Source organism: Pogonomyrmex barbatus, unplaced genomic scaffold (assembly GCF_055798465.1).
Source record: "Pogonomyrmex barbatus isolate J1 unplaced genomic scaffold, ASM5579846v1 scaffold3, whole genome shotgun sequence".
NCBI classification, from domain to species: domain Eukaryota; kingdom Metazoa; phylum Arthropoda; class Insecta; order Hymenoptera; family Formicidae; genus Pogonomyrmex; species Pogonomyrmex barbatus.
Genome location: NW_028297127.1, coordinates 13916811 through 13938306, shown reverse-complemented (window position 1 = coordinate 13938306; position 21496 = coordinate 13916811). Strand labels below are relative to the sequence as shown.

At 25.5% G+C, this 21496-nt stretch overlaps 3 protein-coding genes across 4 annotated transcripts; all 3 read left to right on the top strand.

Moving 5' to 3' along the window:
- Nucleotides 1–3040: 3040 nt before the first annotated feature.
- LOC105430489 (odorant receptor 43a-like) lies at nt 3041–10272 on the top strand. The gene is made up of 7 exons (XM_089078784.1): nt 3041–3071; nt 3625–3894; nt 5585–6053; nt 6332–6431; nt 6798–6917; nt 7948–8103; nt 8234–10272. Exons 1-7 carry the CDS (start codon nt 3041–3043, stop codon nt 8285–8287), a joined length of 1200 nt encoding a protein of 399 aa, XP_088934910.1. The 3' UTR covers nt 8288–10272.
- Nucleotides 10273–10533: 261 nt separating this feature from the next.
- On the top strand, nt 10534–13359 carry LOC105430535 (odorant receptor 13a-like). The gene is made up of 6 exons (XM_025219101.2): nt 10534–10865; nt 11346–11814; nt 12153–12252; nt 12413–12538; nt 12898–13053; nt 13196–13359. The coding sequence occupies exons 1-6, from the start codon at nt 10658–10660 to the stop codon at nt 13247–13249; spliced, it is 1113 nt and encodes a 370-aa protein (XP_025074886.2). The 5' UTR covers nt 10534–10657; the 3' UTR covers nt 13250–13359.
- Nucleotides 13360–15571: 2212 nt separating this feature from the next.
- Nucleotides 15572–21036, top strand: LOC105430527 (odorant receptor 13a-like). Of its 2 annotated transcripts, none has more exons than XM_089079067.1 (6): nt 15572–15955; nt 16264–16732; nt 17406–17505; nt 18243–18365; nt 19697–19852; nt 20859–21036. In XM_089079067.1, exons 1-6 carry the CDS (start codon nt 15691–15693, stop codon nt 20910–20912), a joined length of 1167 nt encoding a protein of 388 aa, XP_088935193.1. In that variant the 5' UTR covers nt 15572–15690; the 3' UTR covers nt 20913–21036. The 2 variants fall into 2 exon arrangements, with proteins under 2 accessions (XP_088935193.1, XP_088935192.1); XM_089079066.1 differs by lacking the exon at nt 20859–21036 and adding an exon at nt 20227–20280.
- The last annotated feature ends 460 nt before the right edge of the window (nt 21037–21496 follow it).

Genomic DNA, 21496 nt, shown 5'->3' with positions numbered 1-21496 from the left:
ATATATTATTAGATTCCCAAACAGCAAATCGCTATAAACTATAAAAATACTTTCCTTTCCGGTAATTTAAAAAGGATTTTAAAGAAGTACATTTTGACTTCTGGAATTAAATCGAAATTACTTTGAAAAAAATCCTTTTTTTTATTTATAATGAATTCAAAATGAATCATTTATTTGCAAATAGTAGTATGTGGCACCATCGATAGATGGATGCATCTGAGTTCCATATCTCGCGTAACTAAAAATAAAACGGCACTGTGTTATGAAATTTTTGGACCATTCTAATGAATAATCAAGGGATGCATCAAGATCTTATTTTGATGATACCTTGAAGGTAAATATAAAATTGATCTTTACGCAATAAAATAAAATAAAATAAAATTTTGCCAGTACAATTTTGTCTAGTTTTGTGTAACAATTAATTTAGGGACTTAATATTTCTGAAAGATATATTTGTTGGGTGTTTGTTAGATATATTATCTAAAAGCTATTTTGATTTCATACAAATTCTTATAAATTATAAAAAGAGTTTCTTTTAGAGAGAGAGAGAGAGGCGGGAGAGAGAGAGGGGGGAGAGAGAGAGAGAGAGAGAGAGAGAGAGAGAGAGAGAGAGTTCAGACTTGATGATATGAAATCCTGTGGAATTCTTATCAATGTTTTTAAATCGGAAATGGGATGGAAGAAGAATACATTTCATTTAATTTGGGGCTTTAAAACAAATTATTTTATGTATTCTTTGTGCTGTCTGGATAAAACTTTATGTCCAAAATGCTAGAAATCTATTCGAGGTCTCATACGAAAAAAGAATTGACTAATTGCGTTGGTTAATTGGCCTAATTATTCAAATGCAATTGGTCAATTCTCTTTGCATTCGAGATCTCGGATTAATTTTTAATATGGTGAACACAAGGTTTAAGGAACAAATAATTTTATTAGGGTTGGCCCATCCTGCCGACTCTTAAATTCTAAGGCCGGTATTCACAGTCTCTTTTTATATTTAAGATCGTATTAAGTAAGCTCGTACAGCTATTTTATTGATAAAATTTTATCTTAAGACAATCTTAAATATAAGAACTGACAGATCGGTATAACTCTTCTTACTAGATTTTTAGGTTTATAAAATTTATGAAATGGCGGAATAAATTGAAGAAATAATTAAGATAAAACTATAAACTAAAACTAAATAAAAAATTACATTGTTATTAAAGCAAAATAATATATTGCCAGTCAGCAAAATGTTAGCAGAATGTCGGCAAACTGGCAACAGATTTAATCAGAAAATGTTAGCAGACTGATTTCATCTGAGATCTCATTCTGCTTACATTCTATTGACAGAATCTGTTGATATTTTGTGTCAGCAAACTGGCAGCAGAAATTGAGCAGATCATCAAATGCCTGTCATCAAATTGTGTCGCGCAAGTCCTGCTCGCTTTTTGCTGCAATCTGGCATAGAATAACAACAGATTCTATCAGCTAGTTTCTGGCAGCAATTTGTTAATATTGTCAGATATTACAGAATCTGTTAGCAATCTGTTGGCTTTCTAGCATTAGAAATTTATAACAGACTTTGTACATAATCTGTCTTTTCAGGTTTGGCTATCGGGGTTCTTAGCAAATTCATTTGTTGTTGAAGTAAAGTCACTACTATTCGAAAAAAATACTTTGATTATTGAATGAGAATTAGCTTGTTTTTATAGCAAATTAATTTGTTAATTTGCTATAATGCTTGTTAATTAATAAGAATATTAAGTTTAAAGAAATCTTTCTTTTATATAATAAAAAATAATTTATTTTATTAATTAAATTTTGTTGCTATACGAACATACAACAGTAACAATTTTGTTACAACAATATTATATTTTTTGTGATTTCAAATAAATCAATAATTAAAAAAAGACAATTACAATATTTGTAAGTAATTTGACAAATATTGAATAAATGGCAGAATAAATTGAAGGAATAACTCAAATAAGTAATTAGTATAAACTAAATAAAAAATTACATTGCAAATGTATAATAAAAATATATGTGGAAAATTCAATTACATGTATTTTTTTTATAAATGTATCGGGAATAAAATATGTGAAGCGGAAAATTAATTTTGGATTGACCTCGGATAATTTAACTCAGCATTAAAGTCTTGAACATGATTGTAATTGCGATTATTGCTATTATAATTGCTATTATATCGTCGATTTTACAGTTTAATTGTTGTTTAGTTAAACGCGATTATAATTAAAATATAATTAAGATAGCTCTCGATTTTAAGCAGCGTAACTAATTATTTTTATTGCTCATTTAAAAATTTTCTTATGTAAATAGATCATGTAAAATAGAAATATAAAATAAAAATGTAGTAATTAGAATAAAAATAAAGTAATTATTTTTTGAAAAATGAAAAGATAAAAATAAAAGCATTTTTTCTATATAAATAATATTTTATAAGATAACAGTGCATACAACAGGAGGTATCACTTATATTTTTAATGAATAATCTTTTACCTTCAAAAACGTAAAACTTTTAATTCTTGGTAATTTGGATGACTAATTATGCAATTTTTTATTTTCGATTAGAACCGAAATTTTTTTAACTTGTTTCTTAGCCGCGTACATTGCTCACGTATGTGCAACTAACTCCTCTCTATGAATTGTTATATTGCGATGAAAGAAAGTTTCTATAGCGATACATCAATAATGCATTAATTCGTGAACACAACATTATTTTTTTCTTTTTTCTTCAATTGTCTCTGTTTCGTTGGGTATGCAAAAACTTCGAAGCAACATTTTTTTCGATCAACTTTTTTTTATCGAATATCGAGAGACACTGCGATATTGTTACTCATATGGAATAGTTACTGCACTTATCGGAATACGGAATATTTATAAGACATCGATTATTCTATAGACCTTATGTTTAATACATGAATACGTCATGTCTCGAGTATGCGTGATACTTGAGTTGTAGTGAGTAGTAGTGAGGATGAAAATATTTTTTTTAGGAAAATAGTAGGAGGAAAATAGTATGTGATCAGTCTTAAATATGGATACCATTAAACATTCGGGATACGCAGGTTCGTTTATTATTTCTCATTTTATTTATTTTTATTATCGTTTATTAATTCTCATATATTTTGGAATGCATAAAGAATTACAAATTTATTATTTTGTTTGTTTAATTATAATAAAGCAACATTATTGCTCATATATTTTAATATATATGTATACCAATTTACACAAATTAAAAAAAAAATATATTTTTGGAATTGCGTGAAATATACACATGATGTAGAGTTTTAAATATTATATTGAAATCTCTGTAAAAATGTTATAATGTATAATTAACGTATATGTTGTAAGGACGATACAAAATATATTATTAAGTGTTTCTGATTTTTTTAAACCGAGAACAAAATAAAATTGAGGTATCAAAAAAAAGTATAATATAATTAGTCTATACAGTATTATGTATATAATGGAAGATATCAATTTTGAAATATTTTTGCAATTTAAGACGTGTTATTTCAATAAACCTGCAAATACAGAAATAATTCTAAGGTAGTCAAATTAACAAATACAGATAGTCAATTACATAGTACATTAATAAATTTACACTTTGATAACTAGATTTTGAATGGGCAGTAAAATTAAATCGCTACAGCTTGGAGTTCATCGGTCTTTGGCCGAAAATGGAAGAAACAGCGCGAGAAAAATTAACGGCTAATATACGAGTATTTCTATTGATTATCATGGTAGGCTTTGTTTGCGTGATTCCTTGTATACATTCCCTGATAAGAGTTTGGGGCGATTTGATGTCGATGACAGACAATTTACAATTTACTCTACCTTTGGTATCAATGATAATGAAACTCATCATCATGTGGAGTAAAAAAGCTGGTAAATATAGCCTTCTTGTAAATTTGGCACGGGAAACTAGAGATATCTTAAAAAAATATTATAAAAATATTATTATAATTTATAATAATAATATTAATAATATTAATTATAATAATATTAATAATATATTATTAAAATATTATTATATAAAATAATGTAAAATCTCTAAAATTATAATATTATTATATACATATCATATATTTATAATATAATAATATAAAAAGATCTCTAAAAATATGTGACATTATAAATTTATTTATAAAAATATGGAACATTTTAATATGTATTATTAAAAGATTAAAGGAAAGTCACCACTAGTGTTATATCACTTTGTTTTGAATTTTGTTTCTTATACTGTTTATGATACATATGAAACTTTAGAAATATAAATACAAATTAGAAAGCATCTTTTATCAAATAATATAATATTTTTTTATAATATTGCAATTTTTATAATATTGTTTCATATTTTGCAATAATTTAATAATTAATTTTTTGCAATAATTAATTTTTTCGTAAGATAATAAAAAATGAGCATCTGAAAAATTAGGACCCAAAATTAACAGCAGGTAATAAATGTGGAACCGAAGTAAGGAAGGTAATAATAAAGTAATAAATTAACAAATTATATTCTCATTTTTGTACGATACAAGTAATAACACAATCATAAATTATATTACACGTTAAGTTACCATTTTCTATGATATCTGTCTTATCGACAAACTAGATGCTGATTTATGCTACATCTCAATTTTATATTTAAAATCGCACTATAAGAAAAATAAAGAAGAAAAAATATAAATAAAATATTAATGAAGTGATTCTCGGTATTCAATAAATGTATTCAATAAATAGGCAAATGAGAATCAGTGCTGTTCAGTGCGCAATTGACATTCTTTATTATATAATAAATATATAATACCTTAAATATATAATACAAACGTTTCGACTCTGGTTTGAATCATCTTCAGTGTACATAATGATAAAAATAAAATCCTGCGTTTATCCGATGCGCTCCCCGATGTTAAAATTGTTAATTAAAATTATGATGACTTTATATCATCCTTAAAGGAACAAGAAGTTTTTAAAGGGTTGTCAATTGTCAAATGAACACAGTTTACATTAAACCGGAGAAGGCACGTGCCTTATCTTATCTTTATCGTACACTGAAGATGACTCAAACTAGAGTCGAACGTTTATGTTATATATTTAAGGTATAATAAAGAATGTCAATTGCGCACTGTAAACAGCGCTGATTCTCATTTGCCTATTTAATAAATAAAATAGTTTTAAAGGCTACAAATATATAAAATGATCTAATATTATCGATGATATATTATAATTATTTATTACTATTATTTAAACTACACAATTTTCGTAGTTTAATAATAGTGATGAATGAAAGAAAATGATAAAAATTTTATTTTTTCTTTTGAAAAATTTGATTTTATTATAACTTTTATAAAAACAAGTCACAAATATATATTTTTATCGATATTAATAAATCTGCGATTTTTAATTTCTGAGAAATAAGAGGACATTTTTTTAAGAGATTAACACTATTGGCGACTTTTTTTGTATATAATGTAATTTAATGTATTTTTGAAATGTAATTTATGAATTATATCAAGTTACATTTTATTAATTAATTGTTTCATTTATTTCATTTTTATATAATCTATCTTTAAAGCTCTTGCGTCGATTCTGTACATGATCACAAAAGATTGGCTGAAGTTGAAGTCTGACGAAGAACGAAAGATTATGATAAGATGCGCGCGAATTCCTCGCATGATCATAATCTGTGGATTCGTTATAATGTTTGCATCATTTATTTTATTATTTATTCTTCCGTGCTTTGGGATCACCATGAGATATATTACAAATGTGACCGATCCAGGCAAACCATTGCCCCTGCAAACATATTATTTCTATGACACAGATATTAGTCCATACTTTGAGCTTACATTCATCGCACAAGGGATTACTCTTATGGTATCTGCCATGGGTTATACTGCAATCGACAGTCTTTTTGGATTGCTAATTTTCCATGTTTGCGGTCAATTAGAGAATCTTAAGAGCCGTTTAACATATCCTGAAAAGAATTCAAATTTTAATTATGTTCTAGCAGATGTCATAATGGATCATATACGGCTTATCAGGTTTCGTACATAATATTCTCATTCGTTTTCTTGATAAATACTTATTTTAATATTAATATATTAATATTAATTATTTCATTTGCTGGCCAATAAGGATCCAATAAAATTATATAATATGATTAATAAATTAATTTACCTGAACTTATTATATAATACTTAAATTTATGATTTCTTGGGCACATTTAATAAGGAATACATTTGTTATAAAACAGTTATAATTTATTAAAATACATTTCTTTATTTTGTATTATTTTTAACAAAAATTTTGTTTATTATAGATGTGTTAAAATCATTGAAGGTACATTTACTTTTATGCTTCTTGGATTATTTCTTTATTTCGGCACATTGTTTAGCTTATATGGATTTTTACTAGTTACCGTAAGTCAATAATAAAAGTACTTTTTTCTTTTGTATCTTATGATAAAGATATTTTATTCAATTCTTCTTTCTTACTTACTTCTATTTTATATTCTGATATATTCTATATTTAGTAAACTAAATATTCTCTTTGAATTGTAAAAATTAAATGAAAATTATGCTAATATCAAAATCATTTTAATATTTAATGCATAATTAATATTAGATTAGTTAAATTTTATAATATTGATATAAGATGTATATAAATATAAAGATACTTGTATGTATAAAGTTGTAATTATTAAAATATATAAATATATTTATTTTGGTAATACTCTTAATATTTTTTTAATATTAATGTTTTCTTTATATTAATTAATAATTTAGATTATCACTGATGGACGTCATTTATCTTTCGTAAGACTGTCATTCCTTGTAACGGTTATTGTGAATATTTTCGCACACATGTGTTTGTATTGTGTGGTTGGAGAATGTCTGATAATACAGGTAAATTAATACTATTTGTTTCAAATTTACACTGTAACATAATTACATAACAATTACAATAAAAAATAAACGCATATCGCAGTTTTCACAATTGTTTGGTGTTTATCTTGTATCTATATTCTTAAAGTATATATATTTTTACTTCTGCAGTATAGCAGATTAAATATTTAAAAATAGATTAAATAATTAATAAATAAAATAATAAAATAATAATTTTAAATGTGTCGAATTAAATACTATTGTGATCAAAAAGTATCAGGATTGGCTCATTTAAACTGCGTACTTGGAATATATCAAAGAAACATTTTTTTTTTAAATTAATAGAATTGTTTCTAACTTCTGTCTAAAATTTCACGTCATTATCTTTCTTTGTTGTTTGTCTTTTCTACAAAAATAAACGCTTATTTTGTGGTTGAAAAAGTATTTTCGGTGATTTTTAACATGTCGAATTTTGTTGAGCAAAAAATTTGTATAAAATTTTATCATCGGAATGAAATTTCGTGGACAAAAACAATATTTTTGTTATGATAAATCCAGCAAATCGAGAACAAGAATTTTCGAACAGTATAAAATATTCAAAGAAGGTAGAGGACGCATCGAAGATGAGGATCGCTCTGGAAAAATCACTTCCACTTCAACAAATGAGCAACACATCAAAGAAATTCAAGATTTAGTACTCAGTGATTGATAGACGATTGATAATTTGAGATATGATTGAACGTGATTGAACATATTATTTGGTTCATGCTAATCAATTTGGAAAGACAATTTTAGACTTGAGACGCGTCGTGATAATGCTTCTGCTTACACTTCTTGTTTTGTTCATGATTTTCTAGCCAAAAATTCAACGAATACGAAGAGAAATGAAATAAATTTTGATGAATAAATTCATTTGCGTTTTATTGGAGCAGTTTCGATACTTTTTGATCATAGTAAAATACATAATTAATTCTGTTTTTAAAATTAATAAATTTGTAAGAGATGTCAATATTTGTAAAATTAAATTAAATATTTGTAAAATACATTGTAGTGCGAGGGTATTTACCAGGCTGCATGTGAATATTGTTGGTATGAATTGAAACCAAAGCAAGCCAAAAATCTAATTTTATTGATGATTCACTCAAACAAGCCACTTTACATAACTGTTGGAAAAATTTTTCCTTTGACGATGAATACTTTTTGCAATGTAAGTAAACATTTAATTACAAAATTTTTTTAAAAAATTTTATTTATTTTATAGAAAAAATTATGATTTAATATTTATGATCTTTTTTCGTAAACATATTAAGTCATATTTTTAAAACAATTTGTTTCAGTTACTAAAAACATCGGGCGGTTACATATCGGTTTTACTTGCACGACGTGACTAATATCATTAATAATAATAAAAACATATTGATAATAACAATATAAACATTATAAACAAATACAATGATACTATTGATCGCGAATTATATTGTTAAGTACAGACGATATATATAGATTAATATATATAGATATATTTAATAGATACAGATAGTTATAAATATATTTCTAAAAATTACAAATTATAAAGGACATATATTAGATATTAATTTATCATTAATATGTTGTAGAGAATACATCCTTCAAACCAATGAAAAAATTCGAATTTATATTGAAATGTATAACAACGTAAAATTCTTATTTTTTCTACATTAAACTATAATATTATTTATGAAAATTATTAAATAATAATTAAAAAAAATAATTACACAACAATGTAAAATTAAATATTTTGGTTTCATTTTAGCGAAATTTTAACAAAAGGCCATAAATTAGATATTTGATATAAAAGAAAGAGATTGGCTGTCATACGCAGAAAAAATCCGCAAAAAAATTATACACTGAAAGAATCAATATTTATATTTTAGTAATGGAAAAATAATTGTAAGATATATAGGATGTATCTTAAGTACATTAAAAGATTTTAAGGGGTGATTCCTCACTTAAATTCAAGATGAAAACCTCATATTTCCGAAATGGCTTAGTTTCGGTTTAGTTCCAAAGATACAGGGTTGAAAAAATTGAAAAAAAAATTTCATTTTTTCCAAAAATTTTGAAAAGCATGCTGGATATTTTGATGGAACTTTGTGTTTGAAGGGCATGAAGGCTCTTTTGGTATATAAAGTATAAATTATATTTCGGCTAAATATCGGTTTTATTAGCAAAACTAAGTTGAAAACAATTACATTAGTAATATTTTTATTTACTTATTTTGAAAAGGAAATATATTCCTGATAATAAAAGGAAATATATTCCTAATATACTTTCGAATATAAAAATTAATAATTATATTATTTATTGTATATATATAAAAGTAAATCGTTGTTTACCGCAATATTTATTTTTTATTTTATGTAATTTCTTTTTCAATCAGAGAAATCAAAAATGGACAATTCATGTATTATATTTTTTAGATTCTGAGAAGTACTTTTATTATTTATTAAATTTATACTATTTGTATTTATAAATTTGTGCACTTTTATGTGTTGTAAAATTTAATTATATTGATTATTCATTTGCGCATTAATTATATTTTAACTTGATATAAAATAGATTATATTATGTATTATTATAGGATGATACCATTTGAAAAAATGAAAAAAAGAAAGAATAGATAAATACCTAATTTTGAGGTACAGAAAGTTGTATTAGAATGCTAATCCTTTTAGATTATTTCCATATATTTAAATATTGCATATAATATTTTAACTCATACTGCTGACAGATTGCGCCAGCACTAGAAATTAATATATCTCATAATGAACATTTAAAATGTAAGTATGACACAAATGATATCATGCAGGTTTTCAGTTTTTCTAGTATTCTCGTATTTGCTACATAGAATCTCATTAAAAATGCATTTCTCTTCATTTTCAAGTAAACGCATATGTATCGAAGTACTATAAAAAATTTGTAAGACGACTTCTCTCAATAGTTACAAAGTATTATAACAGTATATTTTTTATCTTTCCTCATAGATCAGACGTAAATTTACTCGAATGCTTGATCGAAACAAAAGTTTTTTTTTACTAAGCGAATAACTGTCAATTAGGGATAGCATCGTTAATATTTAATGCAGCTTTGAGGTAGTCAGGTTATTGCACTTCGCGAGCATGCGTAATAATAATCTCTCACTAGAGAATGGAAAGTAGCGAAGTCCTTGTATTAGTCCGCCATGGACATCTCCAAGTATTCAGGTTATAGATGAAATTTTATTTATTTTGAAATTTATTTTGAAGAATTTTTTTATATTACCATTACGCATTTATACATTACTATTGTATTATTATTAGCTATTTTGTATTATTTTTACTTATTTATGGACCATCAAATCAAAACAACAATTTTTATAAAAAATTTTTATAAAAAAATAATTTATTTTTTCTATTTAATGTAGATTTTAGTTATTTATTATATTTTTTACATGTAACACATATATCTTTCATTTATTTAGAATTTTAACTTATATTTTAATATTCTTAAATCATGAATTTTCAAATTATGTGTTATTAATATGTAGCGTCATTATGTCGAATTAAAAAAATTTATTTAACTTTAATTATATAAAATTTTTAAATATTTAAATTTAAATTTTTATATGCATAATTTATATTTTGTTATTACTTAAACTATCTAATATTGAATTCTTGTTAGATTTTGTGTGGGCAGTTGAATTAAATCGATTTGGTTTGGAATTGGTCGGTTTGTGGCCAAAAATGGATGAAGCAGTTGAAAATGATTTCACATCCGATCTTCGTATAGGCATCATTTTCATTATAGTAACATTTGTTTCTGGTATTCCTCTTATATGTTCTCTTATACGGGTTCGTCATGACATGATTCTTGTGATAGACAATTTACAAATTACGTTACCTCTAATGGTAGTCTCAATGAAACTTATCATGATGCGGTGGAAGCGAACAGGTTTTGTCTAGAATTATTTACATAATTTAACTTGAAATTTCTTTTTATCGTAAAATTATTTTGCATATAATTTTTAATTTGTATTCAAATTACATTCAGATATGAAAATTATATATAATTTATTTCCTTTTTTTTAATAGCAATGGAGAGTTGCCAAAATCGTATTAAATACTGTATCAATTTATAGGATAACATGTAATAATAAATAATAATGTCTTCACAGTTACATTTTTCAATATTAATTTGTATACAAATTAGTGACAAATGTAAAATATAAAATATTTATAAAATATTTTAAATAGTACGATTTAGGAAATCGGTACAACTTCGAGAATTCTCTCCTTTACATTGGAAAATTACATTGGAAAACTAATGTTAAATTGATTAATACTGAATCAATAATTCTGTTACTCAGTATAAATTTAGGATATGAATAATTTAATATTTTTGTATAATATGATGTTACTTTGTATTTTCAAGCTATCTTACCAATCATAAAAATGATGGCGGAGGACTGGATGGCATTAAAACCAGATATAGAGAGAAATGTGATGTTAAAACGAGGGCGAACTGCTCGATTGATTATAATTTGTGGATACATGTTAATGATATCGGCGTTTACTATGATCATCATTTTTCCTTGTTTTGGCGTACCATTCAGACGCTTAACAAATCTCACTGATCGGAACAAACCATTACCGCTGCAAACGTATTATTTTTACGACACAGATAAGAGTCCGCAATTTGAATTTACACTTATTATTCAAGCCATGACAATTTTCTTGGCAGCTATAACTTATACATCGGTAGATGCTTTTCTTGGACTTTCGATTCTTCACATTTGCGGCCAGTTAGAGAACTTTAGACGTCGATTGGTCAACTTAGTATCGTGCAAAAATTTTGATAATGCTTTATGTGAAAACGTAATCGCCCATCTACGACTTATTAGGTTTTTGCAGGTTTTCATTATAACATAATATAATAATGTTATACCAAATAAAATTTAGTAGAGCTTACAAATTGATTAAGTCACTGATATTTATTTTATTTTTAACTATTTCTAATATTTTTTTTACATAAAATATCTATATCACATGAATATTTTTATATATCACACTATATTTCTAACTTATTTTATTATTACATATAAATAAAATTTTACAAATTCCATTAATCGGGTTTCTTTCTAATTTCTGTTTTTACAGGATTTTATATGGATTTTATACATTTAAATATAATTTATTGAATTAAATGTGATACTTTTGTTTATTATGTTTATATTTACAGATTTGCTAATAGAATTGAAGATACATTTTCATTAATGATGTTGGGATTAGTATTCTATTTTGGTATTGTGTTTTGTCTATACGGATTTCTTTTGCTTACTGTAAGTTCAAAAAAGCACGTATTGCAGACATTAGCGCGTCCTATGATGTCTAATTAAATTACAACTGTAAAATTGTACAATATATTTTGTCTATGATTACAATATTATGTAATTAATTTATATTGATCCGTTCTTATTAAATAAGATATTTATAACATAGGTGATTACTGACAATGAAACGAATGATGTTACTTTTTCACGAATATTTTACGTTATCTCTGGTGTCATTACACTTTTAGTACATACTTTTCTCTATTGCGGAGCCGGGGAGCTGATAACGGGACAGGTAGGGAATATATCAATATCAGTAATAATATGTATAAGAAAAATGTCTATTTAACTATTAATATATTTATATTACAGTCAATTACTAATCTATATTAATTTAATAATATTTTTTTAATTAAAAAATAAATGTTTATTAAATTTTACATGAATTTATAATATTTCCTTTTGTAATATTTAAATTTGTGTATAACATATATAACATATATAATTTATAATATATTTTATAAATCCGTTTCCATAAATATTAATGAAGTCTGAATTTAATTAATGTCTTGTATTTTTGTGTATACACACATGTATACATATATACATGTGTATACATATATACATATGCCATTATATATTGTATATGTTAAGTGTGAAGCAATATATCGTACTCTAAACGATCTTGAGTGGTACAAATTGGACTCCAAAAATGCAAGATGTCTCATTTTATTAATAATACGAACCAGTGAACCTTTTCGTATTACCGCAGGAAAGATTATTCCATTAACAATGACCACATTTTGCAGTGTAAGATATTTATATTTAATAATTAACAATTTAAAAAATAGGATAAAATGAATAATATAATTATTTTATAGTTAAAATAATTTTTTAAAATATCTAATAAAATCTTATTCTTAACTTATGTAATTAATAATTTATATTTCAGCTATTAAAAACATCGGCAGGATATATATCATTTTTGTTGGCAAAACGAAATTGAATAAAAATTATTAAAGACTATGTAATTTATTTTATTAAGATTTAAAGTATTTTCAATTAAGTAATTATAATTAAAATAATTGTATTATATTTACAATGAAAGTAATTAAAAGTAAAACATTTGCTCGACATAATTTAACGTTTTTTTATGTTTATATTTTAAGCTACTATTTTTATAATTCTTTATAACAATTTTATTTATACTTATTTATTTATAAAAAGAAATAGTTTTTCGACAAATAAAATTTACTATCATATTTAATTTAATGTTAATTTTTTAATTTAATTATGTTAATTTTTTTATAATTTTATATTTACAAAATAAATTAGAATAATGAAATAATAACACAAATATATTTTATCAATCAATAAAGTATCAATAATGTTTTTTCAATTATTATTATATTATTTATGTTATTCAAAGGACGCCGCACAAAACCATAGATTTTTGGTTCTCTATGAAATTGGCTGAAATTTTAATATGTATAATTCTTGACTTACTGATCAAAAGTTTCCTTAGCACAAAGCTTAAAAATGGCTAGTTTTTTTGCTACAGCCGAAATGTATTTTATTATTACTTTTCTAAATCGGATTTTTATAATAAATCAAGAGATTTTAGATAATAATATGCGATTTACCTGCACATTTGAGAAAGGTTTATGTGTATGTGTGTTTGCCTGGATGTATGTACATGTGTGTGTATTTGTGTGTGAGGTAGTATGCTACTATTTAGCTCTAAAAGTACATGTTTTAAAATGTTGGGGTAACACAAGTAATACATATTAATTTTCACTAATTTTCATGTGAACTGTGTTCATCTGATAATTGATAATCCCTTAAAGGCTTGTCTTGTTCCTTTAAAGATGACATATATATATACGGTCATAATGATTCTAATTAATGATTTTAACATTGGTGAGCACATCAGATGAACGCAGGATCTTATTTTTATCTTTATATATATTGAAGATGACTCAAATTCAAGAGTCGAAACGTTTGTATTATATATTTAAGTTGTAATAAAGAATATTAATTGCGCACTGTGAACAGCGCTGATTCTTATTTACCACATTATTTTTAGCTGCTCTAAATTCGAAATTCGAGGCGTTTAGATGTGACAACTAAAGATTAAAAACTACAACTTATAAGAAGCATTCACATATTAATTTCATATTAATATATAGTGGGAAATACATTTTTCAAACTAATAACAAAGTTTAAATTTATATGGAAAAATACAATATAAAATTCTTATTCTTTCAATATTAAACTACAATAATTTATAAAATAATTATAATTATTATAATTATTATAAATAATAATTATAAAATAATAATCAAATAAAATTATTAAATAATAATTAAAAGAACACTATTACTATTCACAGCACTTTATTTCACATAAAAATAATGTAAAACTGAATATTCTAGTTAAAATTTAGCAAAATTTTTAAAAAGAGGATATAAACTAGATACTTGAAAGAAAGGAATTGACAGCATTATACGTAGAAAAAGTCTGCAGAAAAATTATATACTGACAGAACTGTGATATTTATATTTTAATGAAAAAATAATTGTAAGATATATATTATTGTAAGATGTATATTAGATAATCAGTGTGTTTGATAAAAATAATAACTTACATTAACAAATTAATATGTATACTATCAACAAGTGTATAAACACGTATTACAGGATTTATAGAGTCCAATGTATAGCAAAATGTAATGTTGTACTATCTTTTCTCTTAACAATTCTTTTTCATTGTCGTGGATTCGCTATAAGAGAATTTATTAAAAATGCATGTACCTTCTTCTACTACTTCTTGTTCCAACTTTTTATTGCATGCGTGGAATGAATATGATAAATTATGTAAAAAAATTTTCATGACAAGTTTTTAATACAAAAACTGCAATACAATTACATACCTATAATTTTCCATCTGGTTACAGTAGATATGCTTTTTATAAATTATAAAGTTTTATGTATCATAAAGTTTTGTGCATAAAACAAAATTATGCATGAAACTCAACTGAGAGAAACAATTTTCAAACATTATTCGTGGTAAAGCTAAATTGACTGTTAAACGTATAACAGACATATGTTATAATTTTTCTAAGCAATAGAATGGAAAAAATTTCGTTTAAACATGGAATTTTCAGCATCTCTAGGTTATAAAGGTAGTAACTTTAGATCTTATGCTCATAATATTTTTAATACATTTAATACATTTAATAAATTTAATAAATTTATTAAATTTATAATTAAAATTTACAATTTATAATTAAAATGTTACGTAAAAATAAACGTGTCATATAAGTTAATAGTATAAAATTTTATTTAATCTTCCACAATGTCAATTTTCTGAAATTTATATATTAATTTATTATCAATTATTCAAGTTGTTCATATATTTTCTAAATAAAAAAAATTATTAGATTTCATGTGGGCAGTCGAACTCCATCGCAAGGGTTTGGAAATAATCGGTTTGTGGCCTAAAATCGATAAATCCGTTAAGGAAGGTTTATGGCCAAAAATTCGTGTGTGCATTATCTTAAGTTTACTAATATTTGTTTGTAATATTCCAATGTTGTATGCGGTTGTACAAACTTGGGGCAATATGATACTTGTAATAGACAATTTACGAACAACGTTACCTATGTTGATAGCTTCAGTGAAATATGTCATTATACGGTACAAACAAGCAGGTATATTGAGAAATATTTAATATAAAATATTTAGAATATTATCTTTTACTTTAGCAAAATTGTTTTATGACTGTTTTTATTAGTTAATTTTTATTAGTGCAAATATTGTAAATATTAATATCACAAACTTGAAATTATCTGTGACTTACTTTTGTATAACAATATATTTAACACAAATATGGAACATGTATTTATAAGTTTCTTCTTCTAATTTGATAGTTTATAAATAATTGTATATTGGCAGTTTTGTAAATAATTTAATATTTTAACACCTTAATATACAATATCATTTTATATATATTTTTAAGTTCTTTCGTCAATGATAAGTATGATGGCGGAAGATTGGATAAAATTTAAGCTGGACACAGAAAGAAATGTGATGATAGAACGAGCTCGAACTTCTCGATTAATCATGATTATTGGATACATTTTCACGATAATTGGACTTATTACAATGACTATTTTTCCTTTTTTTGGTGTACAAGTAGGATATGTAATGAATATAACGGGTCGTAGCAAGATGTTACCAATCAAGACATATCACTTCTATGATGCTGATAAGAGTCCGCAGTTCGAATTGACATTTTTCTTTCAAGCTGTAACATGTTTCTTTGCAGCTGGCAGTTACATGTTTATCGATATTTTGTTATTGCTAATGATTTTTCACATTTGTGGTCAGTTAGAGAACTTCAGACATCAATTAATTAGATTGATTTTATGTAAAAATTTCAACAGAACTTTAAACAATATTACAACGACTCATTCACGACTTATCAGGTATGATTTTTTTATTGTGACTATAAAATGTTTAATAAAATTAACTTAACAATAGTAACAAAGATCGATTCATGGCAAGCAGGATCTTGATTACTAAATTTTTATATGAAATAAATTCAATAATTATATCATTAACTACATGTCACTTAGTTTAGCAGACTTTCAACGTAGTGGTTTTATAATAATTCGATATCAAATAATTTTCGATGGTAATGGATAAGATAGAGAACAGGCGATCCAGGTTCGATCCCTGGCTGAGATGATATTTTTCGCAATATATAATTCGCGTAAGGGGGATAATAAAAGGGATTTTAATCAATATCAAAAATTATTTGATATCAAATCATTATAGAACCACTATTTTGAAAATCTGCTAAATTAAATGGTACGTAGTTAGTGATATAATTATTGAATTTATTTTATATAAAAATTTAGCAATCAAAATCCTGCTTGCATGAATCGGTCTTTATTATTATTGTTAGCATGTACTGGCTGGTATCAATTTATTGTTTAAAATTAATTTAGTTAAATTAATTTAGTTATACTACAGAATACATTTTAAATTATATCTAGATATAAAATAATAGATACAGAATATATCAATATTTCTAGAGGATTAAACAGTCTAATTAATCTTTATATGACATTTTCTAAAAACTTTTTATTATTATAGATTTGCCGATAACATTGAAAATACATATTCCTTAATGTTATTAATATTGGTACTACATTTTGGTATCGAATTTTGTTTAAGCGGTTTTCTACTTATTACTGTAAGATTTAATAAATATAAAAAATACTTTTATGCACACACACACACACACACACACACACACACACCACACACCACACACGCACGCACGCACGCACGCACGCACGCACGCACGCACGCACGCACGCACGCACGCACGCACGCACGCACGCACGCACGCACGCACGTACGCACGCACGCACGCACGCACGCACGCACGCACGCACACACGTATGTACAATATGTATACAGACAGATAGATAGAGAGATAGATATATACAGGGTGTCCTGTAGCACTATCCTCATCGCTCGTGAGAAGATAGACGGGAGTGAGATAAATCAAAAGGTCTGTACCATTTTGCGATATTCGCAATAATTTTTGAATTATTAAATATTAAAGTTGCACAAATAAGAGCGCATGGGGAGAAAACGATCACCTGCCTGACCCGTAGGATAGCCCAGCGTGACGACAATGGCCATCCGGCACTCGGCGGAGCGCGCGCGGCGAGGGAAAGGATAGCAGCGATCTCTTACGCTTCCTATTCGTCCTACATCAGGCAGGCGATCGTTTTCTCCCCATGCGCTCTTATTTGTGCAACTTTAATATTTAATAATTCAAACATTATTGCGAATATCGCAAAATGATACAGACCTTTTGATTTATCTCGCTCCCGTCTACCTTCTCACGAGCGATGAGAACAGTGCTACGGGACACCCTGTATGTTCCTTTATATAACTTATTTATATAACTTATTTCAGGTATTTAATGAAGAGATTGATGAAACTGCTATTGGACAAGTATATTATACATCACTTATTCTTGTTATCTTATTAATGAATACCTTTTTCTATTGTGGTGCAGGAGAGCTTGTCATAAAACAAGTAAGTTATATAATATATAGAGGGTGTTCCGTAGCACTGTCCTCATCACTCGTGAGAAGATAGACAGGAGCGAGATGAATGTACACACACACACCCCACACACACACACACACACACACACACACACACACACACACACACACACACACACACACACACACACACACACAGAATGTCCGGCAGTGTCATATCACCTCTCGTGTGCAGGCAATAGCGCATGAGCCGCTTAAAATAAACAATTTCTCACGCCTATCAATGATGATCGCCGGACAGGAATATTTTGCTGCGCGCTTGCATTTGCCGGGCTAATATGGTGATTTTTAATAATTAATAACTCGATAATTATCGCGAAAATTGCAAAATGATAAAATAATTTTTACCAATTTTACCTATACACGAGAGGTGATATCCCGGAGATATATATATATATATATATATATATATATATATATATATATGCTGGACACCCTGTATATATATATATATATATATATATATATATATATATATATACAGGATGATTCAAAACAATCATTTGTTCTTAAAATGTCATATTCCTGAAACGATTCTAAGACGATTTTTTCTCTACCAAATTTTTGTCAGAAGCTTAATTTTTGAATTATAAGGGAAAACAGTTCGCGAATTACAGGCCGCGTACAGAAGATAGGCAGAGACGGTGCAACTCAGCGGGTGTCTGACGCGGGTGATTGCATGTGCGTGCATCCGCGCGCGCGTATGTGTGATAAGATGCAAGACATGCATGTGTTGCATATATCAATACTCGCGTATAGCTATCAGCTGATTGCATCGAGTGCCTCACGTAATCGCCCGCGTCGGATAGTGAGTTGCACCATTCCTGTTTATCTTCTGTATATGGTCCGTAATTCACGAACTGTTTTCTCTTATAATTCAAAAACTAAGCTTCTGATAAAAATTTGGTAGAGGAAAAGTCATCTTAGAATCGACTCAGGAATATGACATTTTAAGGACAAACGGTTATTTTGAATCATCTTGTATATATGTATACATATAGTATAAATGTAATTCATTTTATGTAACAAATGCTTTTTATACGTTATAATATTTTTAATAAAAGTTTCAAATATACTTATATATTCATGTACGTCATTTATATGTTATTTATTGTGAAATTTGATATAACATTACTAGGTCTATTGAAAATATATTTTATCATCTTTTTAAATATTTTATAAAAGTTAATTTTAATTTCGCTTTTAATCATATTTCAAAATTTCTATTAAATCTGAAATATTATTGCTTTTAAAAGTAATATTTATTTTGAGATAAAATGGATTCTTTCATGTATTAAGTGCGAGGCAGTATATCATGCTGTTTGCGATTTGGAATGGTATAACTTGAATTCAAAAAAGGCAAGAAATATTATTTTGTTAATGATACGCACTAGTCATCCTTTCCATATCACTGCAGGAAAAATTGTTCCATTAACAATGGCTTCGTTTTGCAGTGTAAGATTATTTGTAATATCTGTATTTAATTTAATTATTTTAGACAAAATAAAATTTCTTCATATGCTCTCTGCTTATAATATTTTAAAAAAAGGGCTCATGTTTAAATGAAAAATATAATCTTGATGTACATATATTGTATAGATGGAAATATTAATTTATTTTATATCTATTCTAAGTCTTGTTGTATAAATCTTGAAATATACTTATATAAAGATTTGATGTTTCATTAATAATTTCTGTTATATTTTACGTTAAAAAAACTTTCTCTTGTGTTATATATTAAATGATATTTATAACTTCTATTACAACTATTTTTGAAAAAAAGGTTCAAATTTATAAACAAAGGTAATTAATGAAGATAATTATTTTAGATATTAAAAACGTCGTCTGGCTATATAACATATTTATTGGCTAAATATGGTTAAATATTGAAATGGTAATAATAATATATTTATTTATTTGAGAACGGAATGGATATTGCACTCAAATAATTCTTAGAATAAAAAACAAATTTATGTTGTAATTTTTAGAAATAAAATTTTGAATTATCTATCAGTATTTCTTATTTATTATAAATTATATTAAATATTATAAAATATTTTGTAATATAATTGTGATGAATAATATTTTCATTGTCTGTCGTTAGACAAATGTTAATTTTATTGAGATTATCTTTTTTCATATTTTTTAATAAATATATTGTGAGTATAATCTAATTTATTTCTGTATTTAATGTGTTTAATAAAAAATTAGCTAATTATTAAAATGTAAAATATAAATTGTACAGGGTCCCGCAGCATGTTGATTTTCTTGATACGAAATTCATATGATAAGCACGTATTAATGCATAAACTTTAATTATGAAAAAGAATTTCCAGATCTATAAAGTTAATAAAAAATGAGAGCAATACAAAAATTATTGCGTTTTGTTGGTAATACAGACAAATTCAGCATCGCCTTAAACTCATAAATTAAATTAATTAATGAAGATAATTATTTTTAGGTATTAAAAACATTATGTAGCTACATAACTTATTTATTATCTAAACGTGGTTAAAATTGCAATAATAATAATAGTAATTATAATAATATATTCACTTGTTCAAGAATAGAATGGATATTGCATTTAAATTCTTTAAAATGAAAAACAAGTTTATTGTAATTTTTAGGATAGAAATAAATTTTTGAGTTAATTGGGTTTTTCTTATTTATTATAAGTTATATTATTAAATATTTTGTGACATGATTGCGATGAATGTTTTCATTGTTTGTTATAAGAATAAGTCTATTGAGATTAATTTTTTTCATGTTTTTTGATAAATATGAATAAATATGAATATCGAATATAATCTGATTTATTTCTATATTCTATATATTTATTTAAAAAAATTTGCTAATTATTAAAATGCAAATCTATATTATACATCGGTTTTATTGATAATAAAACAAAATTAAAATTACATAATAACATTTTTATTTACTTATTCTGGAAAAGTAGTAAATATAAATTTGTTAGTTTTAAAATAAATTAATTAATTATATATATATATAAATTTAAATTAGAAGTTTTTTAAGAATTATAATAATAAAATATTATTTCTGATAATGTAAAATATCTTATATACATATATGTAATATATG

Excerpts from the sequence above, each read along its gene's own strand:
- LOC105430535 (XM_025219101.2), top strand. The coding sequence starts at position 10,658 with ATGGATGAAGCAGTTGAAAATGATTTCACATCCGATCTTCGTATAGGC. Across the intron at positions 11,815-12,152 it reads GCCCATCTACGACTTATTAG|ATTTGCTAATAGAATTGAAG; the intron begins GTTTTTGCAGGT and ends TTATATTTACAG. Across the intron at positions 12,253-12,412 it reads ACGGATTTCTTTTGCTTACT|GTGATTACTGACAATGAAAC; the intron begins GTAAGTTCAAAA and ends TTTATAACATAG.
- LOC105430489 (XM_089078784.1), top strand. The coding sequence starts at position 3,041 with ATGGATACCATTAAACATTCGGGATACGCAG. Across the intron at positions 6,054-6,331 it reads GATCATATACGGCTTATCAG|ATGTGTTAAAATCATTGAAG; the intron begins GTTTCGTACATA and ends TGTTTATTATAG. Across the intron at positions 6,918-7,947 it reads GAGAATGTCTGATAATACAG|TGCGAGGGTATTTACCAGGC; the intron begins GTAAATTAATAC and ends AATACATTGTAG.
- LOC105430527 (XM_089079067.1), top strand. The coding sequence starts at position 15,691 with ATGTGGGCAGTCGAACTCCATCGCAAGGGTTTGGAAATAATCGGTTTG. Across the intron at positions 15,956-16,263 it reads TATACGGTACAAACAAGCAG|TTCTTTCGTCAATGATAAGT; the intron begins GTATATTGAGAA and ends TATATTTTTAAG. Across the intron at positions 17,506-18,242 it reads GCGGTTTTCTACTTATTACT|GTATTTAATGAAGAGATTGA; the intron begins GTAAGATTTAAT and ends AACTTATTTCAG.